The 27605-nt window shown below is 44.1% G+C and overlaps 1 protein-coding gene across 1 annotated transcript; it reads left to right on the top strand.

Moving 5' to 3' along the window:
• Positions 1-16953: 16953 nt before the first annotated feature.
• Positions 16954-26057, top strand: LOC139462631 (uncharacterized). Its single transcript, XM_071244463.1, has 3 exons — positions 16954-17032; positions 22416-24794; positions 25999-26057. Exons 1-3 carry the CDS (start codon positions 16954-16956, stop codon positions 26055-26057), a joined length of 2517 nt encoding a protein of 838 aa, XP_071100564.1.
• Positions 26058-27605: the final 1548 nt, after the last annotated feature.

Raw genomic sequence — 27605 nt, 5'->3', positions numbered from 1 at the left:
GGGCGTTATGACATTTCGAGAGTATAATGTTACGTCGTCTAGCCGCAATGCAACGTAATAAACACACGGTACAGACACCATGAACAGTGATGTGTCTCCGCGTGTTACAGTGAGAAGGGGAGCCTTGGATGCACAAAAGATTATTTACTCTCTTTCCGAGTAGGGATTCGAACCTTTATGTGGAAACGCTTCACCTTTCGGCTTTATCACACATAGTAACGACCCACAGCGTTTTAGACGACAACATTCGTCAGCAATCGCCCCTAGCCGCTCATTCGTGCCCAACTCGTGTCAAGCCAAATTCTTGTAGGTTACGGAAAGGGACAGGGGTGACGAATGCTATCCGTTATCTATAAACCAGATTCGGCTTGTACCGGAAAAGCACGAGAGGTCACGAGTGAGTCAAAAATTCTATGTTGCAGCAGAATCTCCACGAGAAAAACGAAAGTAAAAAGTTAAGATATACCCCAAAAGATAGGAATGTGAATGTTATTTGTCTACTTTGGACTCAAAATAAGGCTGCACAAATGATTTACTTGTTTGTCGGGTCGATTTATCTTACATTAAGGAGGGAGGTAAGACTTCAGCAATACAATGTCAGTTGTCAAGCAATACAATGTCTGTTGTCAAGCAATACAATGTCAGTTGTCAAGCAATACAATGTCTGTTGTCAAGCAATACAATGTCAGTTGTCAAGTAATACAATATAGTACTAGCACACTGAGATACCATGCCGCAGTATAACATGTATACAACATCCGCTCTACCACTACTGGACTACTGGACCCTCCGCTCTACCACTAGGCCACGGAGGTTGTCATCTCTCCGGAACAAGTGATTGAGTGAGTAGGGTTTAACGCCATTTTTAACAGTATTCCAATTATATCGCGGCGTGTCGGAGGAAAGCCCGATGTGATGCAGGTTTATCACTTCGGCGATATCCACGAGCAAGGGTATGGTGCTGACAAACCTAGAAACATAATTCGAACCCACAAGCATAGGTTTCTGGCGTGCCCAGGGGACGCAACTCTGCGCAGCGAATCGCGGCGCCAAAGACGACTGGGCCAACCGTGCCCCCGTTCTGAAACTAGGCAGAAACTTGATTCCTTGGTTAAAAATAGCATCCCCTTGTATTCAGGGGTGATGTGGTGTACGCACAGTCTGTACAGTATTGTTGAACACTGTTTTCCGACTGTTGGACGTCTCGGAAAGGACGCAGATGGTACAATAGTGTGCGACTTCGATATTTACTCGAGTTCTACAAACGCCATACACATGAAACTAGTGCAAGATTTATATTTTATGAAAGTTCATTTTTCGTGACCAACTCATGTTATTCCGGGACAAGCCGAAGAGCGACTCGTGTCCCTCTCATGGCCGGCAATTTCTGCGATTGGGTTCCGTCTTTGCGCAAGCGGGCATAGCTAAAACAATTGTCAACTCGTTGCGTTATTCACTTATATTTCCCCCATATATCATATATATTATAGATGCTATAATAATTTAAAATACCTGGGGATTTATGGTATCATACAGTATGATTGAACATATTTAACTGTACCTTGGGTATATATTTAGACATATGTAAAATCAAAATATATTCCTGGGGGATTCTTTGACCGAAGAACTTGAAGTCATACGCGCATTCTGATTGGTTTGTCGTATTTTCGCACATAACATTCGTCGATAGGGGACGAGTATCTTGAGGGTTACGGAAAAGGGCGAGCGGTGACGAATCGAGGTTCATTCCAGATATTTTAACATGAACCACGGGGCAATGAAAAGTTAAACTGGTTGAGAAACGAATATCGGTGCACAACCTTCGGATTAGAAACGTAAAGTTGTTACGGAAACTGGATTCGTTATGAGTTAAAAGATGCATGGGTCGTATAAAAACAAGACAAGTATTTGAGTCATTAGAGCGAAATTATTGGTTATTCAAACAAGAAACAGCCGACTTGCAATTAAGCTATCAAGTATAATCACGTTCTTCAGAAATGGTTAAAAACCAATACCTGGTACAAAAAACATCGCAGCGAGACATCCCGTGATGCCTTTCGAGAAATGAACAGCCCGGATGCTGCTTATTTTCCGAGTCGGTATAAGTGACGTCCTGGTGATATTATAAACTTTGTCTTGGCAATTGCCGAGTCGCCATGGAGCCTTTGAAGCTTGCCTCGTGTGGAGAAATGGGGTTTGTCTGAAGAGCACAAATTGCTTGGGGACACGCTGTGTGACCTATGAGTTTTGAAATTTATAATGTGTGGTATTTTCACCGGTGTCCACCAACGCCAACGCGTTGGTATTTGGGTATGTATTCTGGTTCTGACAGCTCCATGCACCGCAGGGTATTTCCCAGCACGTGATAGACACATTCTGTACCTTTGGACGAATATTTCGGGACGAAGTTATTATTCCGCCCAGATACAAATGTACATCCATTCATGTAGGTGTTGTCTTTGAATGAAAACGTGTTCTACAGGATTCGTGAGGTTGCCATGGAGACACGGCCCAGTGCACTTTATGAAGTTTATGAAAATATTTTATTGTCATAAATCGAAAAAATGAAGTGACAAGAGTAAGTTGATATGTAATATTTAATATTTCAACCATAGGGCGACGAGAACCAACATAGTGAAACCTTGCTAGCCCGGACCTCGATTATCCGGACACTCACCTTTCGGACGGTTACTGCAAGGAATGCTTACATGTATACGTATCGACATTTTCCTTTAATCTGGACGATGTCCTCAGAAATACTTCATGTATACATAATCGTTTAATCCGTTAATCCGAGGTTTAACGGGGTTTCAAGTTCGTGAAAAGCATGCACATTGAAACATCCTACCATGACACTTTTTAAACTTTATTTGGCATTTAACGCTTAAACCCTGATACAAGAGGGATTCGTGATAGCAATGCAAGTCATGACAACAATGTAAGCTTCGTGATAACGTAACCGTTCTTGGGCAGCGGAATATCGGTCGCGTCATGCCAAAGGACGTTAACAGACACACATACACGCGCGCACACACACACAAACACTGGTGAAACAAACATTCACACACGTGCCCACATTTCCATCTTAAAGTGATTTGATAATGAATACAATTTCTGACGCATATTTTGCAACATTCCAAATTATATTGTCATTTCTCTCGGGATCTATTATGTTGTGTTTTGTTCTATAATAACATGGTGTATGCAACCAAAGTACAAAACACATGATCGCGTGACGCCAGAGATTGTTTGCAGGTTATTAAAGCTCTTTTGCAAGTCTAGCCGAGTCGATCCCACAAAAAGACTTGTGACAGTCTTCACAGATAGACTGTGTGACAAGACTTAAGGCTCCTTTAGATTATTTTCAAGCTGACGGCGCCGAGAGACTTCGCTCCACCAATGTTATCAATTATTCAAAACAAGAATCCATACCAAAATACTGTCGGATGTCCCAGTTTAAATTATTGGCTGTCTCTGTGTATGTGGCAAAACATGAGGTCCACGTCAACATGTCTCTTTCTGTGGAACCTTGTCAAACAGTCACAACATGCGTAAGCTTATTCATTGTGACAAGTCCGCTGGTGGGTGTCGATATTCCCTCAGGGCAGGCAAGAGCGGGATCACACACCGCGACTCTAACTGGAGGACGGAGAGGTGAATTGGGTTTGACATCGCGTTCAAGAAGGTGTGTGCGTGCGTGCGTGCGTGTGTGTGTGCGCCTTTGTACTTGTCCGGACAATTGCCGGTTTTATAGTGCTAGCCCACCGAGATACCATATCCGTGAAGATCCGGGGTAGAAAAGGTCTTCAGTAACCAATCATACCGCCTGAAACGACTGGGCCGCCCGTGCCCCCTCTCAGGCACAGAATACTGACCTTTCGCTCTCCAGTCAGGTGCTCGGGATCACGGAAGAGTGCATGGATGCCAGTAGCCCTGTAGTAACGGATGGGACCGAGTTCGATTCAATCACTTCAATCAAAGAACAGGGGGCACGGGTGGTCCAGTTGTCTGAGGCGCCACAATTCGCGAGGCAGAGCTGCGTCCGTTGGACACGCCTAAATCCTATGATTGTGAGTTCGAATCCCGGTTCGCCCCGACTATGTTACTTGGTTTGTCAGCACCAAACCCTTGCTCGTGGGTTTCACCAAAGTGGTAAACTTTGAGATTACATCTGGATTTCCTCCGCCATTGAGCTGACACGTTGTCACTGTTCATTGGAATACTCTTCAAAGCGGCGGTAAACCCAACACTCACTCACTCACTCGCCAAGATACAAGGCGTTAAATATAATATTGTACATCTTAAGACCAATTGCTTAAGTATGGTATATGTTTACATGTTATGGTTTGTTGGTTGTTTGTTGTTGACGGCGGTCTGTAAATAATCAATTCTGTACAAAACAATCCAGTGATTGATATCATGATCATCGATCCACGATACGATGGCATACAACCAAGTCGAGTCTTGACCAGACAATTCAGTGATTAATAATATCATGAGCATCGATTCACGCAATTGGGATTGATGACATGCATCAACCAAGTCAGCGAGCCTGACCACCCGATCCCGTTAGTCGCCTCTTACGACAAGCATAGTCGCCTTTTACAGCAAGCATGGGTTGCTGAAGACCTATTCTACCCCAGATCTTCACGGGTCGTTTATATTTTATGAGAAATACATGTATTGTCTTTAGAGTAGACACGTCATAAACTAAAATGTTTTAATTATAGCGAAACCAAGGCATGGTCAATACCACTTGTGTACAAATATCCCTACGTTATGGTGTCAGGGGCCCGATATACAGGGTGTTCGTAGGTCTAAGACGTTCGTAAGCGAAAAGTAGTGCTTTGAAAGATTTGTTCATCGGGCCCCTCGTCTGAAAAATCTATTTTTATATATCCACGCTGGGATATCTTCGTACAGAGAAGAGTCGTAAAAGAAATTGTGAACCCACGTGCTTCTCGCGATAAATGCGTGCTGCACGTGCGAAATTGACATAGACAAGACTGAAATAGATACAGTGTTAACGGGGTAAGAAGGCTCAGTTTAGTGGACGGATTTGGAATTTTACTTTAAATTTAACGTTTAAGTAAAACGCCAATCACGTTTTAGAAACACGATACAAATAATAAACAATCATATCTTACTCCCCTTGATACTCTCATTAACATATTTAAAAAATTCAATCGTGTAAGTGTATCTCGCACTGTGAAATTTAGGACGTTCATGTGGAACATTTTTTCAGTGTTTTTTCAGTAAGAAATTAACGCGCATGTTTAAGGTTCAGATGATTGCATTTATACATCAGGGTAACGGGAAGAGTTAGGGACCAGTTTAGCGAGGAAATAAATACTGGACCTGAAACACAAAAAGAACTTTCGGGGAACAAAATCCCCGATCGAGGAAAAAGGTTCTTGTAAAAATTGATCCATGGGAGTAATTCCCCGAGGGAAAAAAGTACAAAAGAACACTTTCACTTCAGGAACAAATACTTTTTATGAACGTCAATTCTTGATATCAAATCAAAGAAGTAACTCGCCAAATTTGATGCCAGTTAAACTAGAAGAGGGTACAAAGACATTTTCAACTTCGGACAAGGCGCGACGCTGCCGCGATTAGCGAGAATAGACTAAGTGTATGTACGTGATATTGTTGACTTGGGGTGCTGTTTGTTTGGTGTTTTTGTGATATTTGTTTAAAGTTGTTTTTTTAGAAAAACAACACTATCACAGGGCCCGCATGAATATGTAATCTTCCCAACCATCCCTGGGACAACCAGCCGAGAGCGACCAATTTCCACCACTGTCCGCCACCTGCCTGCTTCTTGTGCTCATTGGTCGCGAGCCCAACAATGCAAGCTATTTTCTTCAACAATCTTTTTTTTTCTCTTTCCAGCGCCATTACAAAGAGCCTTGAGACATTCTTTCTTGAAAATCGCAGGATAGCTGCGAACAATTAACCTGTCGCGGGTGAAAATGCGGAGTAGACTAATTATCGGTGCTATTAATTATTCATACTTCGTCGCTGAGCGTCAAGAAATATGTACGAGACTTGTGTCCCTCGAGGGAGACGAGTTTTTTTTACGAAAGTGTTGATACTATGAAGGTTATCACAGTTATGGAGGGGGCTGGAGAGAGACGGGAGATGTCACGGTCTAGACTTACCGGAGTACTGTTATGATGAGTGAGTGAGTGAGTGAGTATGGTTTTACGGCGCTTTTAGCAATATTCCAGCAATATCCGGCGGGGACACCAGAAATGGGCTTCGCTCATTGTACCCATGTGGGGAATCGAACCCGGGTCTTCGGCGTGACGAGCAAACGCCCCCGGTTATGATGAAGGTGTCTATGAGTTAGGGAAGTACATACATGGAAAGGGGATGTGATATGATGACCGATTTGGGTTTTGGGAGGGATGTGGGATTATGAGGTGGTTTGAAGATGTGAGTGTGGAATTGTGTGATGTGTTTTTGAGGGTGTGTGGTTGTGTAAATGATTTGAGGTTTGGTTTGAGGTTGAGGGTAGTGGTTGTGTGAGTGGAGTGTGGTGTGATTAGAAGTTGTTGGTGTGGGTTGTGCGAGTACTGTGTTTGTTTGTTTGTTTGTTTGTTTGTTTAACGCCGCACTCAGTAATATTCCAGATATATGACGGCGGTCTGTAAATAATTGAGTCTGGACAAGACAATCCAGTGATTGACATAATAAGCATCGATCCACGCAATTAGGAAACGATGACATGCATCAACCAAGTCAGTGAGCCTGACCACCCGATCCCGTTAGTCGCCTCATACGACAAGCATAGTCGCCTTTTACAGCGAGCATGGGTTGCTGTAAACCTATTCTAACCCGGATCTCCACGGTTCGGGGCTTATAGTGAGGACATGCTATCTATATATGAGTCCTGTCACTATAATTTAACTTTTTGAAGTAAACGGAGGGCAACAGAAAGTATACCGACATTGTTTTATATGTAATTGAAATTGAAATAACTGTTTTAAAATTTAATTATGTATATCTAACCATCAATAATTCCTTCAATTCAAAACTCGGGTACGAAATGAATTTGCAACCCTTACCATATTTTTGCCGAAAGAAAAAAAGCAAAATTATTGATTTTCAAAGATAAATGTCACAGGTACCAATTGGCAGTTGTGTATTATGCGAAATAACCGTCTTTAATTTCTAACCGTTTTAAATCAAATTAAATTTTGAAACATAAAACCAAGTAGAAGTATTCTTTGAGTGTTAAATGAAAGTACAGTTCATTTTTCGAATTATTACTGCAAACGTAAGGTATTGTCATTTGAAAATCAAATATATGATGAATTAAGGTGCATTTTGCTTTTCTCCTCAGCGTCAAATTTCGAAACATTCTCCACATCAGGAAGAGAATTGACTTGATTTTCCACATGTCTACCATAAAACGTTTTGAAAGATTTACTGAGACCTTGAATGTCTTAACCTTGAGCAAACAACTTCTGATCAAGAGTTGCACGACGCTGTTTAAAATCTTGGTATAATGAACATGATCGATTGTGCCTCTAAGTTGTGAAATGTTGACACCTGCTCTGAAGCTGAGGGAATATTGCTCTACAAAAATGGAAAGTTGAAGTCATCCCTCTTGTCACACAGTCTTGTGGATAGTGTTTTGTCACTCTGAATCTTTATGCATAGATCTAAACATGAAACAGATGAAGCGGTCTTACTTGTCTCCTCTATATCTAGTTCAGGTAGGAAAATCAGTTGACGGTGAAAACGCTCCTCCTCGGTTATGCTTGGGACTTGCCTCTGCATGTGTTTGTGACAGGTTCCACTGGTGGGGCAGGAAACACTCACCTTTTTCGGGGACACCTGGTATCATCACTACTTGACAGTGATTTATAAACACCTGCTTTTGATATAGTTGGAATCGGACTTTGCCTTCAGCAGAGATGTTTTTATGATACTCGAAAGGGTTATGTGTTTTTATTCTTGTCAACAAACACTCAGAATGGAGTATCATGTATGACCAACAGAAATGTTGTGAAGATAATAAGGAAGAACTTTTTTTGGTCAAAAGCACTATAATGGCCAGTTATTTGCTATTAATTATTATAAGGGCGGTCGGGTAGCCTAGTGGTTGAAGCGTTCGCTCGTCACGTGGAAGACCCGGGTTCGATTCCCGACATGGGTACGATGTGTGAAGCCATTTAGAGTTATTTTCTGATTTATTCATTAACTAAATATTTATGGAATTTATAAACTCATAAAGTTTTCATTACCTGTAGTATATCTCCAAGCAAATGTCACAGTAGACGTTTACGTGTCAGTTTGAACACTGACAGCTACGTAGCAGGCTACAGTGATGTAAGATAGACGCATCCATCAAACCAATCACGCTCCGTGAATTCTATTGTCCAGCGGCCGCAGTACATCGCCATACAGGATATAATTATGTCATAATATAGCGTCATTACCCAGTGACGTAGCGTCGGTCGCGATTTACTTCAAGACAACGCACAAATCACTGACTAAAGAATCACTCAAAGTCAAAACAGGAGGACGATTACTATAAAAGTCAGGCATGTTTACTGGTCAGCACGCCACACCACTGAAAGTAAACTGCCTGGTTGTAACCGTTCCTCGTCTTCTTATGAAGGTAAGAAACATTTACCCAGTGATATTTGATACATTTTGTCTTACTTACGAACAAACTGCGAGAGGGAGTTGTTTATAATACAATAAAACCACGAGGTGATTTAGCCCAGTTGCACCCATAGCAAGGCCGCTGATAACTGTTTTTGACATGGGGTGCAAATAAGATTATTGAGGGCATATTATTCATTTTTTATTCAAGTTAACTTTCACAAGGAAAAAGGTTTTCTGTAGAAAATTAAGGGCGGGGGGGCTGGCACTGTAAATAGAGTACAACTCACTTAATACTCTTCCCTCTAAAACATAAGGTCGCCCAGATTACGACGTCAACAAGTTGCGAGAGCATTTTCGAATCTCCAGAAATGACGTCATAATAGAACAACGTTTTATCGTGAAAAAAACCTCGCTTCGTTCTTTGCTTTTTATCGCGTAGTTATTTTATCTTCTCCAAGCAGTGTTTTACAGTACGATAAACAACTCCCACTCGTCGTTCTTACTAATGGTGTATTCTAGGTGGTTGATGTTTGTAAACTGATGTTAAACGGTAGAAGATATTTGTACTATGTATGTGTGCTGGCCCCTTGTTTGTTTGTATAAAGAAGCATTCATTGTTATTATGTTTACCTATGTATCTATGGAATGTGATAGACAATAACTTGTTTACAATGTTTGTTAACCAAAAGTAGTCTGTTTTGTGAATATATACTTACTACACTTTGTATGTTTTATGAAATGTGTCTGACACCATGTGCGTGCGTTAATGAACAGGTTCTAGACATTCGACACGGTCTCAGCTACTATTAATATCAACAACTTACGTTCAAAGATAAGATATCGTAGGCTTCAGACAAGAGACATTTTCGAAACTAAAGCATTGACAGACTTAAAAATCAAATCTAAAGACGTGGTAGTTCATAAATTATTAATAATAAGAATATCAATATCGTCCATATCCTACGGCTACTATTCTTACGTGTGTGTGTGTGTGTGTGTGTGTGTGTGTGTGTGTGTGTGTGTGTGTGTGTGTGTGTGTGTGTGTGTAATAATGACGTAATATTTCAAGCACATGTATATATTAGTTTTACTCAGAAATGCAGTCATAGGTCATAATGTCCGTGTCGGGATGCCCTCTAGACACGGAAGTGTGCCTAGCTCTACCTATAGCTATTTATCATCCAAAACTGGCCCCCACAGGAGATATCGCTTGGGTGAGATCAAGCGATATCTACACTGTAGATATCGCTGCAATGAAATTGCATCAGAATGCTTTGTAGACCATTGTGACGTGATATCGGTTACTATGACATCACAATCAAATGACATCACTTATAGCTCTGCTACTGAAGCTGTAAGCAGTACTTTTTACACTTAAGACACTGCTTATTACTGTCTACAAACTGAAAGAGTTGCATGAATGATGTTGGATGGTAAATAAAATCTCACCCGAGTGTCTTTTGGTATCAAATATATCAATAAGTGTTGATATATTTGATATCAAAAGCCCCTCATGTGAGATTCACTATATCCCCTACCTTTCCAGCTTACCTCCTTAAGTATTCAACCATTAAAAAACCCTATTCATTTGTTAGTCTATATTTCACGTATTCTTATTATTATCAGTCCATTCGCCAGTTATTGCCATTATTTCCCTTGTATTCTATATTGTAAATACAACATCACTGAAAGTAAACTGCTTGATTGTAATCGTTCCTATTCTTCTTATGAAGGTAATATCAAGTTCCCAAACACGGGTCAAAACCGTGATTAGAGTTGGTGGAAACAAAGTCGACGCCGACCTCGAATAACTCTTCATGTTTAGAGGAGCGACCCCATTTATCCACTCCGAAATTTAGGACCTGTCCAAGAAAGACCATACCGATCACATAACAAGCAAACACAACAAGAACATTTACAAGAACAACTCTAAGAAGAACAAGAACAACAGGAAAGCAAGAACATGAACACCAACAACACCTTCAGCATAACCAGCGTCAACAAATACAAGGGCGAAAATTCATGTCAACAGGACCACTATGGTAGTCACTGCAGTTCCATGGCTAACAAAAAGACTGTGCCAAACTTTTGTTCAACATCTTTGATCAGTGGCCTCTACTGAATGTTGTGGACGTCACATTGAAAAGGCTTATTGCATATAATGTGGGAAAGATGACGCCCAGACGAAGCAGAAGAACTCAGAGGCAAGCCAAACAAGCCCAGCACCTCCACAAACGCCGCAAACCACTTGATACCATATGGCGAACCCAAAGACAAATCGACACGCCCAAAACATCACTACAAACACCCTAAATTTAAATATTTCAAAAAGGCCCAATAGGTTTATAAGAAAATTAATGTAGTTCTGTCTTGTGCTAAATGGTATTTTTGGTCGCCTCACCTCATCTCACCCCAACCCTACATTTGAGAGAGCTACATCATGTTGTTCTCTCTCTCTGGCATTTCCAGGACCGCTGTGGATCGACTTCTTGCTACTGTTAAGTATGCTTCTCCCATTTGAGGTTTCCTCAACTGCTGAAACCAACTAAAAAGGCTTCATCTCAAAGGCTTCAGACATCCTGACGTCCACAACCACTGAACTATATAATCACCTCTGGGTCTGGATGTGTTATTATCCCCATCATCAAACTGTCCTTGTATCATTCATATTGGCATCCGAAGTTACCCACCCAATTATCATCGATAATATATCCCTTACTAGTCTGGCCTTCTCTTAACTGGCCTGGATTCAAAATTGGAAAGAATATTTTGTGTAAAAACAAGTTCCCCGCTCTGTGTGCCATTCCTTTCCTTGAAGACAGCTTGGAAGCAACCCTCCCAAGCTCACATTCTAGTTGTTCATCGGGCATTCTTTACTGTGTGTGAACCATGTGATACGATCAACTCATCACAGATTATCATTTTATATTTGTACACATTCCATATGTCATGTGTTAAAGCTAAAACACAAAAGAGGGTTATTGTACCAGCATTAGGTACACCCAATGTTGTTCCAACATTTTCTGTAATATCAGAGTTTTTCTTACCCTTTTCGCGAACACCCTTTGTCATCACTGATGTTCAGTGGACCATTCATATACTTTCCACATCTATTTGCACTTTACGCCAAGTGGAATCTGTATCGGCGAAAAAATATAGGCTGATTATTCTCTTGCATTGACAATTTATATTATATAACTATAACAAAATATTTATGGAATTAAAATATTCTTAAAGTTATCATAACCTAAAGTGAACATTTACGTGTCAGAGTGAACACTGACAGCTGCATAGCAGGCTATAGTGACGTAAGATAGACGCATCCATCAAACCAATCGAGTTCCGTGAATTATATTGTCCAGTGGCCGCAGTACATCGCCATACAGGTTATAATTATGTCATAATACAGCGTCATTACTTAGTGACGTATCGTCGAGGTCTTTGGGGTCGTCTGTAATGCGTGGTGTCACTTGGTCCTGGGATGGGTTATGAGATGAAACAAACATCACATTTATAACATGTTTGTTATAATTGCTCAATCATCCAGGGTGTGGTAGTCATGCATCTAAACAAAGTCCTTAATGCTTAGTTGTAACCCATCAATAATAAGTGTAACTACGTATGTTTCATCAATATTGACGTGCTGAAAGTGTGAGTAGGCCCTTGGGAGATATCTTCTATTTTTTCTTCTTTTTTTGCACCGGGCGTAGATTGGCAGCATTCAATTTGGTCTTTGTGATATATTTTAGAGGCACATAAATGTTGAAATGTGTCCCTTTGAGCTGCCTCTAACTTTGTCAGCCACATATGTGCGCCATCCGTCATGCACAACATAAAAGCAGCTCTCTTTTTCTGGCCATCTTCCTTGTCCTTTAACAGGGCCAACTGATCGAAGCTGTTGAGACGGGTTGCGGCACGCTCTTCTTCCTTTCCATGAAGTCGAACTTTGGAAAGACATAAAAGCAGTGTGAAAGTGTAAGGTGACCAATTGAAAAAGACTCTTTTATGGTGCCTTAAATGTGTTGCTTTTCTCCTCCAAATCTAACCACTTCCTGAATCGGGGATTGGTTTAATTGTGAATCACCTAATCCAATTTTGCTCAAGATATTCTGACTAATGCTACTGATGGATGCGCCTGTTTTTCTGTCCTCAAAATGTACCGGTATGATATTCTTGTGTAAAGGTGCAATCAGAGATATGCCTTGTCATGTATGCCTGACATTTGCTTGTGACAAAGTGATGACATGGCCAGTAGGAGTATGCAGCTCTGACAGCAGCTTTGGTGCTCTTGTACCGTTGAGGTGTCCCATTCTGATGTCTTGGCTGGTACTTTGGGGAAATGTCCTGGGAGGAATCCTGCAGAAGATTCTGTGGCTGAAATTGTTGTTGAGGTCGATAAGGCTTATAGTTGTTTGTGGATGGTCGTGATGGTCGTGATGGTCGTGATGGTCGATGTTCAAGATTTTGATATTCAGGTTATAGAAGCTCAGCCTGGTGGCACTGTGAAGGTTCTTGGATTTCTCGATAACGCTGATGTTGACAGTCCGGCGTTTGTTGAGGACGAGGTCTGTAGGGTCGTATGTACTGTTCATGTGTGGTCGTTGTCACTAGGTCCTGGGATGGTTTTACAGATGAAACGAGCATCACCTTTAGAACATCCATCAGGTTCCTAATCTTTGGCTGATATGGCATTAACGACTGCAGGCTTCATCCTGTTTGTTTTTGCCATTTTAATCCAGGGAATGGGGGTCATGCATCAAAACAATGTCCTTAATGTTTGGTTGTAACCCTTCTACAATAAGAGTTACAACGTATGTTTCATCCATATTGGTGTGCTGAAAGTATGAGTAGGCGCTTACTATATAATCTTCCTATTTTTCTTCTTCTCTTGTACAGGGCACAGACTGGCAGCATTGAATTTCTTCTTTGAGATATATTTTGGAGGCACATAAATGTTGAAATGTGTCCTTTTGTGTCCTTGGTCAGTCACATTTGTGCGCCATCCGTCTTGTACAACATAAAAGCAGCTCTCTTTTTCTGGCCATCTTCTGTGCGCCATCCGTCACGCACAACATAAAAACAGCTCTCTTTTTCTGGCCATCATCCTTGTCCTTTAACAGGTCCCACTGATCGAAGCTGTTGAGACGGGTTGCGGCACGCTCTTCTTCCTTTCCATGAAGTCGAACTTTGGAAAGACATAAAAGCAGTGTGAAAGTGTAAGGTGACCAATTGAAAAAGACTCTTTTATGGTGCCTTAAATGTGTTGCTTTTCTCCTCCAAATCTAACCACTTCCTGAATCGGGGATTGGTTTAATTGTGAATCACCTAATCCAATTTTGCTCAAGAGACTCTGACTAATGCAAGTGGTGGATGCGCCTATGAGCGCATTTGTTTTTTCGTCCTCAAAATGTACTAGTATGATATTCTTATGTAAAAGTGCAATCAGAGATATGCCTTGTTATGTGTGCCTGACATTTGCATGTGACAAAGTGTCAGGCGAGGCAGGAGCGGAGGGGTTACTTTGTGGCGGGTTGTGGGGATCACTTTTCGACATGACATTGGTTGTAATGAACCAAGCTTATTTAGCTCTCCTACACATTCTAGCTGTATGGTTGTTGACCCTGTTACAGTTTAGACCATCCGAGTGATATCCTGCACAACTGACCCCATTACAATACTCACAACATTGATGACATGGGCAGTGGGAGTATGCAGCTCTGACAGCAGCTTTGGTCCTCCTGTACCGTTGAGGTGTCCCATTCTGATGTCTTGGCTGGTACTTGGGGGAAGAGTCCTGGGAGGAATCCTGCAGAAGACTCTGCGATTGAAAATGGTTTAAGGCCGGTAAGGCTTATAGTTGATGGTCGTGATGGTCGATGTTCAAGATTTTGATATTCGGGGGGAAAAAGATCAGCCTGATGGTATTGTGAATGTTCCTGGATTTCTTGATATCCTGATGTCTGATGTTGGCAGTCTGGTGTTTGTTGAAGGGCGAAGTCCGCAGGGTCGTATGTTCTGTTCAAGTGTGGTCATTGTCACTTGGCCCTGGGATGTTTTTTTGTGATGAAACGAGCATCACTATCAGAACAACCACCAGGTTGCGTATCCGTCATCTTTGGCTGATATCGCATTGACGACTGCAGGCTTCTTCCTTTTGTTATAACTCCTTCTGTCGTTTTACTTTTTGCATCTAAATCATCAAGTGTATGCATCAAAACAATGTCTATAATAAAGGTTACAACGTATGTTTCATCCATGTTGGTGCCCTGAAAGTATGAGTAGGCCCTGAGGTGGTAATCTTCTTCTTCTTCTTCTCCTTTTCCTTGCACCGGGTGCAGATTGGCAGCATTGAATTTGCTCATTGCGAATTTTCTGTTTCTTCTTCCCTTGGACAGGGCACAGATTGGCGACAATGTATTTCTTCTTTGTTATATATTTCAATTTGAAGGAGACAGATGAATGTTGAAATGTGTCTTTTGAGTTGCCTCTAACTTTGTCAGCCACATCTGTGCGCCATCCGTCATGCACAACATGAAATCAGCTCTCTTTTTCTGGCCATCATCCTTATCATTTAACAGGGCCCATTGATCGAGGCTGTTGAGCCAGGTTGCGGGACAGTCTTGTTCTTGCCATGATAAGATATTGTCATCAAAACAGGTAGATGGCACAAGAACGTACCGTGTTAAGTGGAAAGAGGATGGAACCAGATTTGCATGTTGGTGAGTTTGTCACTGGTCTGGTGTAACGACGATTTTGGAGATATTCCAGCAATATCACGGCGGGGACACCTTAAAATGGGCTTCACACATTGTACGCTTGTGGGGAATCGAACCCGGGTCTTCGGCGTGACGAGCGAACGCTTTAACCACTAGGATACCCCACCGCCCCTTACTAAAAATAGGCGCAGAGATACATTTCTTCGCATCAATCTAAGCAATATCTGTTTTAAATATGCAAGACTAAAATTCACCAAATCTATAAGGCACTAGATAAACATTTCAATCAATAATACATAAAAGTGCGACGGCGTGATAGCATGTGATAGCGCAACGTTGAAATACATGTTTCATTTGACATTAGAAGGCCGTATTTCTGTACTTTAGTTAAAATGTGTAAAACAGCTAAATATTCAAGATTAGTGAGTGAGTGAGTGAGTATGGTTTTACGCCGCTTTTATTCGAGTTCCAATATTCCAGCAATATCAAGGCGGGGGACACAAGAAATAGGCTTCATTGTACCCATCTCGGGAATCGAACCCGGGTGTTCGGCGTGACGAGCGAACGCTTTAACCACTAGGCTACCCGACCGCCCCTATTTAAGATTGAAGATGGCATGTAGAAGGTTGCAATGTTTCAATGAACCCTAATATCTGCGCTATTCAAACACTGACAATAGGCCTTTGTTGTAAGCGACTGTAGCGTGTTCGCGCCGGAAGTTGAATTTGCCTAAAATTCTTCCGCTTAGCACATGCAAATCAAGGGCAGATAAGTATGTTTCTAATGGTCTTTTTCAATTGTTATTCTATATTTCATGTGTTCTTATTATTATCAGCCCATATGTCATGCATTGCTATTCTACCCCTTGTATTGTATATTTGAAACACAACATCACTGAAAGTAAACTGCTTGATTGTAATCGTTGCTCTTCTTATTATTATTATTAAGGTATAGTCAGGTTCTAAACACGGGTCAAAATCGTTATTATAATGTGACCAGTATTGGGGAAGTCACAAAGAGTATATAGTCAGTATTCTGGAAGGTGAAGTATAGAGCCAAGGGCGGTTCAGAAATACGGACATATAGTATATAACAGTATTGGGGAGGGACATGGTATACAGCATATGGGAGGGTCATACTGTATATAGCCAATATACGAATATACACGTGCCTAAACGTGCCCTAAATTCGCCATACAGTTCAGTACTGTTGTGTGAAGGTTGTCCTGGGACATGTTGGTTACAAAGGCCAGACTCTAACTGGGCTTCACACGTAGCATCCCCCTGGGATATGCTGAACAATAGTTTTACACAACCAGAGTTGGAAATGCGCAACGAGCGCTTTAACCATCAGGCCAACTTGACGGCTTTGTATAGTACATTAGAACACAGCAATGGCCAGGCTACTCTACGGGGCGGTTGGGTAGCCTAGTGGTTAAAGCGTTCGCTCGTCACGCCGAACAATGGGTACAATGTGTGAAGCCCATTTCTGGTGTCCCCCGCCGTGATATTGCTTGAATATTGCTTGAATATTGCTAAAAGCGGCGTAAAACCATACTCACTCACTCACTCATTCACCCAGGCTACTCTACAGTTTAGCCCAGTGCGCAAAAATGGGCCCTGAACAAGAGGTCAGGGCCACCGTGGCACAACGTCACCAACTTAGCAGCCATTGTGACCAGCAGATCTACAGTAAGTCCGCCGTCATAAAGCTGACATATTGCCGAGTGCGACGTAAAAAGTCCGCCGTCATGAAGCTGACATATTGCCGAGTGCGGCGTTAAACAGTCCGCCGTCATAAAGCTGACATATTGCCGAGTGCGGCGTTAAACAGTCCGCCGTCATAAAGCTGACATATTGCCGCGTGCGATGTTAAACAGTCCGCCGTCATGAAGCTGACATATTGCCAAGTGCGACGTAAAAACAGTACGCCGTCATAAAGCTGACATATTGCCGAGTGCGCCGTAAAACAGTCCGCCGTCATAAAGCTGACATATTGCCGAGTGCGACGTTAAACAGTCCGCCGTCATACAGATGACATATTGCCGAGTGCGACGTTAAACAGTCCGCCGTCATAAAGCTGACATATTGCCGAGTGCGACGTAAAAAAAGTACGCCGTCATAAAGCTGACATATTGCCGTGTGCGACGTTAAACAGTCCGCCGTCATAAAGCTGACATATTGCCGAGTGCGACGTAAAAAAAGTACGCCGTCATAAAGCTAACATATTGCCGAGTGCGACGTTAAACAGTCCGCCGTCATACAGATGACATATTGCCGAGTGCGGCGTTAAACAGTCCGCCGTCATAAAGCTGACATATTGCCGAGTGCGATGTTAAACAGTCCACCGTCATGAAGCTGACATATTGCCAAGTGCGACGTAAAAACAGTACGCCGTCATAAAGCTGACATATTGCCGAGTGCGCCGTAAAACAGTCCGCCGTCATAAAGCTGACATATTGCCGAGTGCGACGTTAAACAGTCCGCCGTCATAAAGCTGACATATTGCCGAGTGCGGCGTTAAACAGTCCGCCGTCATAAAGCTGACATATTGCCGAGTGCGATGTTAAACAGTCCGCCGTCATGAAGCTGACATATTGCCAAGTGCGACGTAAAAACAGTACGCCGTCATAAAGCTGACATATTGCCGAGTGCGCCGTAAAACAGTCCGCCGTCATAAAGCTGACATATTGCCGAGTGCGACGTTAAACAGTCCGCCGTCATACAGATGACATATTGCCGAGTGCGACGTTAAACAGTCCGCCGTCATAAAGCTGACATATTGCCGAGTGCGACGTAAAAAAAGTACGCCGTCATAAAGCTGACATATTGCCGTGTGCGACGTTAAACAGTCCGCCGTCATAAAGCTGACATATTGCCGAGTGCGACGTAAAAAAAGTACGCCGTCATAAAGCTAACATATTGCCGAGTGCGACGTTAAACAGTCCGCCGTCATACAGATGACATATTGCCGAGTGCAGCGTTAAACAGTCCGCCGTCATAAAGCTGACATATTGCCGAGTGCGATGTTAAACAGTCCACCGTCATGAAGCTGACATATTGCCAAGTGCGACGTAAAAACATTACGCCGTCATAAAGCTGACATATTGCCGAGTGCGCCGTAAAACAGTCCGCCGTCATAAAGCTGACATATTGCCGAGTGCGCCGTAAAACAGTCCGCCGTCATAAAGCTGACATATTGCCGAGTGCGACGTTAAACAGTCCGCCGTCATAAAGCTGACATATTGCCGAGTGCGACGTCAAAAAAGTACGCCGTCATAAAGCTGACATATTGCCGTGTGCGACGTTAAACAGTCCGCCGTCATAAAGCTGACATATTGCCGAGTGCGACGTAAAAAAAGTACGCCGTCATAAAGCTGACATATTGCCGAGTGCGCCGTAAAACAGTCCGCCGTCAAAAAGCTGACATATTGCCGAGTGCGACGTTAAACAGTCCGCCGTCATACAGATGACATATTGCCGAGTGCGACGTTAAACAGTCCGCCGTCATAAAGCTGACATATTGCCGAGTGCGACGTCAAAAAAGTACGCCGTCATAAAGCTGACATATTGCCGTGTGCGACGTTAAACAGTCCGCCGTCATAAAGCTGACATATTGCCGAGTGCGACGTAAAAAAAGTACGCCGTCATAAAGCTAACATATTGCCGAGTGCGACGTAAAAACAGTCCGCCGTCATGAAGCTGACATATTGCCGAGTGCGACGTAAAAACAGTACGCCGTCATAAAGCTGACATATTGCCGAGTGCGCCGTAAAACAGTCCGCCGTCAAAAAGCTGACATATTGCCGAGTGCGACGTTAAACAGTCCGCCGTCATAAAGCTGACATATTGCCGAGTGCGACGTAAAACAGTACATCGTCATAAAGCTGACATATTGCCGAGTGCGATGTTAAACAGTCCGCCGTCATGAAGCTGACATATTGCCGAGTGCGACGTAAAAACAGTACGCCGTCATAAAGCTGACATATTGCCGAGTGCGCCGTAAAACAGTCCGCCGTAAAAAAGCTGACATATTGCCGAGTGCGACGTTAAACAGTCCGCCGTCATAAAGCTGACATATTGCCGAGTGCGGCGTTAAACAGTCCGCCGTCATAAAGCTGACATATTGCCGAGTGCGATGTTAAACAGTCCGCCGTCATGAAGCTGACATATTGCCAAGTGCGACGTAAAAACAGTACGCCGTCATAAAGCTGACATATTGCCGAGTGCGCCGTAAAACAGTCCGCCGTCATAAAGCTGACATATTGCCGAGTGCGACGTAAAAAAAGTACGCCGTCATAAAGCTAACATATAGCCGAGTGCGACGTTAAACAGTCCGCCGTCATACAGATGACATATTGCCGAGTGCGACGTTAAACAGTCCGCCGTCATGAAGCTGACATATTGCCGAGTGCGGCGTTAAACAGTCCGCCGTCATAAAGCTGACATATTGCCGAGTGCGACGTAAAAACAGTCCGCCGTCATGAAGCTGACATATTGCCGAGTGCGACGTAAAAACAGTACGCCGTCATAAAGCTGACATATTGCCGAGTGCGCCGTAAAACAGTCCGCCGTCAAAAAGCTGACATATTGCCGAGTGCGACGTTAAACAGTCCGCCGTCATACAGATGACATATTGCCGAGTGCGGCGTTAAACAGTCCGCCGTCATAAAGCTGACATATTGCCGAGTGCGACGTTAAACAGTCCGCCGTCATACAGATGACATATTGCCGTGTGCGACGTTAAACAGTCCGCCGTCATAAAGCTGACATATCGCCGAGAAAGACGTTAAACAACAAACAAATACATGCACCAGGATTTCCATGGAGTCAAAGTGAAGGTCAGTCGAAGGGAACGATAGACACGTGGTATTATCCTCTACATATCGTTAGTTTGGGTGAATGACCTATAATATCTCAAACATATGTCACCTTGAACGGTTATTTCTGCCACGTCCCCGCGCTCTGTACAGATGTCCCTAACAGGTGTCGCTCATTCAACAAAAGCTCGGACCACTGTTTGCCTGCAGTTGTGAAACATGTCGGCGCACTGTCAAGTCTGTTAGAACAACTATCTGCGTTCGTGTCCCCACGGAGTATAACTAAATAAAAGCGACAAATCCCTTTCCATGTTAAATAGAAATCTCTGCTACAAGCAGAGTTGATTGTACGATTCTGACTTTATAATTAGCTTGTGTTCAAATCGCTTTCAAAAATTGATGAAACCAGGTGTTCGCGACAAGGTGAGCGTATCCTGTCCCATCGGTTGCACCCGTCACAAACACATGCAACGGCAAGTCAAAATAGGTAATTGCATCGGACATCATTTTTGTCACTGATAGGTCAAATATGCTGCAATACATTTAAACCCCATTTAGACGGACGTCTGTGTTCCTGCCGAAATCGTCCGGATTAGTCATGGATACGGAGCGTTTCGAAAAGCGATCGCAGAAAGTTAGTTGATTAACGGGGTCCGGATTAACGAGGGCCAAACAAAACCCGCTGCGGCGAACTACTGATCTTTTCCGGTCTACTGGAATCCTTATTCAAAGTTCATTTCTATGGAAAAAAGTAAGTACTTATAGGTGAATAATTCAAGAGAGCTCACACAGATTTTGAAAACTACTCTGTGATATAATATCACTTACGGAGTCAAGATTGCATGTTGATTGCAACTGTGTTCCATCAAGCCACTTCCGGATCATCCGAACTTTCCGGAACCGGAAGTAGGGAATTATGGAACATTCAGGAAGTGACCTAGACTTGTGACCTTGTACCACAAACCGAGACACGAAATCTGAACACGACCAGCAGACGACCCTGAAGGAGAATTACAAGTAATGATGATTAATCTATTACATGTCATTGAATCGCCCCTTAATAGCCCCCTATCTGTACTGACGGCGGAGGAGTGGGCCAGACTTGGTCCATTCTGAAGTAATGTCAAGAAATATGTCCTGACTGCAAATCACACCAGGGGTCGCTCCACAAAGTGATCTTAGTTACATTCTTTAGTAAAGACTTAGCGCTAAGATCGCTTTGTGGAACGGGGCCCAACCTTCAACCATCTGAGTGAATGAATGAATGTATGTTTAATACCTCAATTGTTTTAGCCTTTTTCACGGCAACCTGTAAATAATCGAGTCTGGACCAGACAAACCAAGGGTTGATGGCATGAGCAATGTTCAACGTCCTCAAAGAAGCGATGACGGCCTATTTTGATCGGAGTCCCCTTGCGGCGATCTTCGTTAGTTTCATCTTGAAATATTCATCACCATCTACAAATGTCAAAGATATGCATAACTACTGACAAACAAAAGCTTCACCATCAGAGTACGCGTGTGCTTAAAACCGCTACCCTGGGCCATACGCTAACATGGTTTCGTTTTAAATTCGATGACAATAGCACGACGCTGAAACAAATGAGTGACAGATATTATGTGCTCAGTTAGGGATGTCACTTAAAAACGACGTTATGGTAACAAATGGGTCCAGGGTATATATCACAATAGAATGGAGATATAGTACCCTGGACAATCGAGGATGAGTGCAAATACATTTTATGGTTTACCACATGAGTCAAGGTTTTGTTTTTGTATATTTTCTTTACATGTAAATCAAAAACCAGTTCATCAGTAGGTGCGCGCGTGTGTGTGCATGTGTGCGTGTGTGCGTGTGTGTGTGTGTGTGTGCATATGTGTCTGGTTTGAGGCAATGTAGGAGGGCAGGCCGTATACGGTTATCGCATTGGTGAAACCCACGAGAACGGGTGTGATGTTGGCAATCAAGTATCATACATATGGCGAATTTGAACTTCGAAACATGACCAGCGGATCCTGGCATAACTGAGGGAATTAACTCTGCTTAGCTTATCCGTATCACCGAAGGAGTACTAGTACCTGGCAGAAATATTTTTTCAGAAATGCTTTCCAAACACATTGTACGTATGAGGGGAGTCGAGCCCGGGTGTGACGAGGTGTCTCCCCACCTGTCAGACTCCCCACTTGTCAGACTCCCGACTTGTCAGACTCCCCACTTGTCAGATACTCCACTTGTCAGACTCCCCACTTGTCAGACTCCCCACTTGTCAGACTCCCCACCTGTCAGACTCTCCACTTGTCAGACTCCCCACTTGTCAGACTACCAACTTGTCAGACTCTCCACTTGTCAGACTCTCCACTTGTCAGATACTCCACTTGTCAGACTCCCCACTTGTCAGACTCCCCACCTGTCAGACTCCCCACTTGTCAGACTCTCCACTTGTCAGACTCCCCACTTGTCAGACTCCCCACATGTCAGACTACCAACTTGTCAGACTCTCCACTTGTCCGACTCCCCACTTGTCAGACTCCCCACTTGTCAGACTACCAACTTGTCAGACTCCCCACCTGTCAGACTCCCCACTTGTCAGACTCCCCACTTGTCAGATACTCCACTTGTCAGACTCCCCACCTGTCAGACTCCCCACTTGTCAGACTCCCCACCTGTCAGATACTCCACTTGTCAGACTCCCCACTTGTCAGATACTCCACTTGTCAGACTCCCCACTTGTCAGACTCCCCACTTGTCAGACTCTCCACTTGTCAGACTCCCCACTTGTCAGACTCCCCACTTGTCAGACTCCCCACCTGTCAGACTCCCCACTTGTCAGACTCCCCACTTGTCAGACTCCCCACTTGTCAGACTCCCCACTTGTCAGACTCTCCACTTGTCAGACTCCCCACCTGTCAGATACTCCACTTGTCAGAATCCCCACTTGTCAGATACTCCACTTGTCAGACTCCCCACTTGTCAGATACTCCACTTGTCAGACTCCCCACTTGTCAGACTCCCCACTTGTCAGACTCTCCACTTGTCAGACTCCCCACTTGTCAGACTCCCCACTTGTCAGACTCCCCACTTGTCAGACTCCCCACCTGTCAGACTCCCCACTTGTCAAACTCTCCACTTGTCAGACTCCCCACTTGTCAGACTCCCCACCTGTCAGACTACCAACTTGTCAGACTCTCCACTTGTCCGACTCCCCACTTGTCAGACTCCCCACATGTCAGACTACCAACTTGTCAGACTCCCCACCTGTCAGACTCCCCACTTGTCAGACTCCCCACTTGTCAGACTCTCCACTTGTCAGACTCCCCACCTGTCAGACTCCCCACTTGTCAGACTCCCAGCCTGTCAGATACTCCACTTGTCAGACTCCCCACTTGTCAGATACTCCACTTGTCAGACTCCCCACTTGTCAGATACTCCACTTGTCAGACTCCCCACTTGTCAGACTCCCCACTTGTCAGACTCTCCACTTGTCAGACTCCCCACTTGTCAGACTCCCCACTTGTCAGACTCCCCACCTGTCAGACTCCCCACTTGTCAGACTCCCCACTTGTCAGACTCCCCACTTGTCAGACTCTCCACTTGTCAGACTCCCCACTTGTCAGATACTCCACTTGTCAGACTCCCCACTTGTCAGACTCTCCACCTGTCAGACTCCCCACTTGTCAGACTCCCCACTTGTCAGACTCTCCACTTGTCAGAGTCCCCACTTGTCAGACTCCCAACCTGTCAGACTCCCCACTTGTCAGACTCTCCACCTGTCAGACTCCCCACCTGTCAGACTCCCCACTTGTCAGACGCCCCACCTGTCAGATACTCCACTTGTCAGACTCCCCACTTGTCAGACTCCCCACTTGTCAGATACTCCACTTGTCAGACTCCCCACTTGTCAGACTCTCCACTTGTCAGATTCCCCACTTGTCAGACTCCCCACCTGTCAGACTCTCCACTTGTCAGACTCCCCACTTGTCAGACTCCCCACTTGTCAGACTCCCCACTTGTCAGATACTCCACTTGTCAGACTTCCCATTTGTCAGACTCTCCACTTGTCAGACTCCCCACTTGTCAGACTCCCCACTTGTCAGACTCCCCACTTGTCAGACTCTCCACTTGTCAGACTCCCCACTTGTCAGATACTCCACTTGTCAGACTCCCCACTTGTCAGACTCTCCACCTGTCAGACTCCCCACTTGTCAGACTCCCCACCTGTCAGACTCCCCACTTGTCAGACTCCCCACTTGTCAGACTCTCCACTTGTCAGAGTCCCCACTTGTCAGACTCCCAACCTGTCAGACTCCCCACTTGTCAGACTCTCCACCTGTCAGACTCCCCACCTGTCAGACTCCCCACCTGTCAGACTCCCCACTTGTCAGACTCCCCACCTGTCAGATACTCCACTTGTCAGACTCCCCACTTGTCAGACTCCCCACTTGTCAGATACCCCACTTGTCAGACTCCCCACTTGTCAGACTCTCCACTTGTCAGATTCGCCACTTGTCAGACTCCCCACCTGTCAGACTCTCCACTTGTCAGACTCTCCACTTGTCAGACTCCCCACTTGTCAGACTCCCCACTTGTCAGATACTCCACTTGTCAGACTTCCCATTTGTCAGACTCTCCACTTGTCAGACTCCCCACTTGTCAGACTCCCCACTTGTGGCCCGAAACTTTTATCTTTTGTTATTTATAATATCTAATTTGTTTAATATGATATGGGGAAATTATTATAATATTTTAAGAAAAAAAATGGAAGGTGTGTAAATTGAGAATCTCTACGACAATCTGGGCTGATCAAATGCAACAAAAGGTCGACCAAGCTTATCACAGCCCTTCCTGACCAATCTGACAACTGGGGTGTCGGACAAATAGGGTAGAACCGTGTTGAGCGTACACTATGGGCTACCTCACCGCCCTTAAAAACCCCGAGCTGTTGTGTTACGTCAGTTTACACTGTATGTGCAGTATTCAGTGAGAACATGGAGGCCTAATGTGGCAGCAAAACCCAAAGGACACAGGCTGCAGATGTGTACCACTTGTTGGAAACAATGAGTACGAATATGGCGACAATGGAATGAATGAGTCTGCGAGCAGGTTGACAATAGCCATAGCACATTCCGTTACATCTGAGACCCATGCACTGATTATCGTAGGGGAGCGACAACTGGCTATGACACCCGTGCGAGCCATGTGGCCGCCTGCAGGTGAAGCGGTGGCGTCGCGTAGTGACAAGACCAGTCTTAGCTCATGAGCTTGTTCCTTAACAACCCCGTGAAAATGGCAACGGAGGTCTAGACTTGTACCTTGCGTCTTATGAGGGGACAGGGGTTAAATGTTACGTTTAAAAATATAACACTTTTAAAGCAACGTGGCTACAGAGACCGGATCCATATCGGTGGTGCAGTGCTAGCCCACTGAGAACCGCAGTGTACCATGCATGCCCCAGTCAGACTGACGGTCAAAAGTACCACTCTAAAAATGAAATTTAAAAAATGCAAAACACGTTGTCCTAACTCAACAATGGTCTATGTAGAAAGTGATATACGTCTACGACACGCTTCTTTTAAGGAAAATGCGAAAGAGTGAAAAACACGCTCCGCTTGGGCAGCCGAAACTACGCTTGCAATAACGGTGTATAAATTATACGGACGGCATGGCAGATTCTCACACTGATAAAAAAAAAAAACACCACAGAAATGCCACGGCTGACACCCGAACAACGCGAGAGGGCCCTGGATATGATACAGATTGGAGCCACCCATGCCCACATTGCTAGAACCTCCGGTTTCTCCCGTGTTGCTGTTACTAACCTGATGCAATGTTACATTCAGACCGGGCAGACATCAGACAGGCCAAGAACAAGCAGACCCAGGGTAACTACGCCCAATGAGGACCGGTACTTGCGTACTATGCATCTCCGGAATCGATTCCAGTTCGATTCGACAGTTATTGACAGCTGATGGAAGACAGCGTGTTTACCGCCATAGGGGAGAACGAACTGCGGCATGTTGCGTTCAAGAGGTCGTGCCGTGGAGGGTGTTATGGTGTTGGAAGGAATTTTGGGGCAGGGGAGAACACGGAAATTTGACAGCTCAGCGTTTCATGGATGACATTCTTCCCCCGATTGTCCTACCATATCTATAACAGTTGGCACGTGGTGTCCTTTATCAGCATGACAACGCCAGACCCCATACAGCCCTAATCGTACAGAACGTCCTTGCAGCCAACAACATCAACGTGTTGTCGTGGCCTGCATGCTCCCCAGACATGTACCCCATAGAACACCTCTGGGATGTCATGGATCGTCGTGTTCGTCGACCACATCCTCCAGCCAATCGACAAGAACTGGTCCAGTCCCTCCAAGAAGAATGGCGACGTGTCCCACTTAACGTCATCAGACGACTTTTCTGTGCACCGGAGAGATTGCCCTTGTCTTGTAGCAGGGGGCGTCCATGTTATTATGCTATTAATGTGACATGTCATTGAGCCTTGGCGAAGTTACCCTTTGTCCATTACGTTGAAAGGTTGTTAATGCTACCCCACCTCAATTCGCGCAACTGTCATGCCAATTTTGGATGCTGTATGCTGCCATTGTAAATGTGGATTTCGTTGAGATTTTCGATACATTTACTTCATTTTTTGTGGTTTTTAAAACTAGAGTGTATTAAAACAATGGTAAAGTTCGCCTAGTCTAGAAAAAACAAACATTGTGTAAACAAATGTCGTGATCATTAACTTGCCCAGTAAAATCACCAACACAATACATTCTGGTGTCCCCCGCCGTGATATTGCTGGAATATTGCTAAAGGCGGCGTAAAACTATACTCACTTGCTATACCCTCGTGGGGGCTCGAGCTGATCCCCAGCAACCGAATTATGTTGGTCATGGGAATGGACTCACTGAATCCGGTGATCAAGCTCGGCGACTTGGTTGATCTGGTGTCGTTGTTTGTTTTGTTTCTTTCTTTCTTTGGAAATTTTCTTTTCGTGTAGAATCTGTAGTAGCACATTGTCAATGCAAGCAGAAAAAACACTATCCTGTCAAACGATTCTTTACTAGACCAGCAAGTTGTTGCTTCAATGACAATTGTTTGATGAGTGGCTGAGACATATGGGGGAATGAACCAAAGTTGTGATACTGAACCGGTTACTTCAACATCTTGTACGTGTCTTCTGCTGAAGTTCAGTGAAATATTCATGGCACAGTGTGGGCGATATCCATCAGTTATATATTCTTAAGGGGCGGTGGAGTTGCCAAGTGGTTAAAGCGTTCGCTCGTCACGCCGAAGACCCGTGTTCGATTCCCCACAAGCGTACAATGTGTGTAGCCCATTGCTGGTGTCACCCGCCGTGATATTGTTTGAATATTGAAAGAAGCGGCGTAAATCCATACTCACTCACTTACACTGGATAATACAAATCAGACAACAACAATAAT

Source organism: Haliotis cracherodii, unplaced genomic scaffold (assembly GCF_022045235.1).
Source record: "Haliotis cracherodii isolate W230 unplaced genomic scaffold, xgHalCrac1.p SCAF_15, whole genome shotgun sequence".
NCBI lineage: Eukaryota > Metazoa > Mollusca > Gastropoda > Lepetellida > Haliotidae > Haliotis > Haliotis cracherodii.
This window is presented reverse-complemented; position numbering and strand designations above follow the sequence as displayed.

Coding starts and splice junctions, on each gene's coding strand:
- LOC139462631 (XM_071244463.1), top strand. CDS start 16,954: ATGGGCCCTGAACAAGAGGTCAGGGCCACCGTGGCACAACGTCACCAA. Junction 17,033..22,415: donor TTGTGACCAGCAGATCTACA/GTAAGTCCGCCG, acceptor CCCACTTGTCAG/ACTCCCCACTTGTCAGACTC. Junction 24,795..25,998: donor ATTTGTCAGACTCTCCACTT/GTCAGACTCCCC, acceptor TGTTACATTCAG/ACCGGGCAGACATCAGACAG.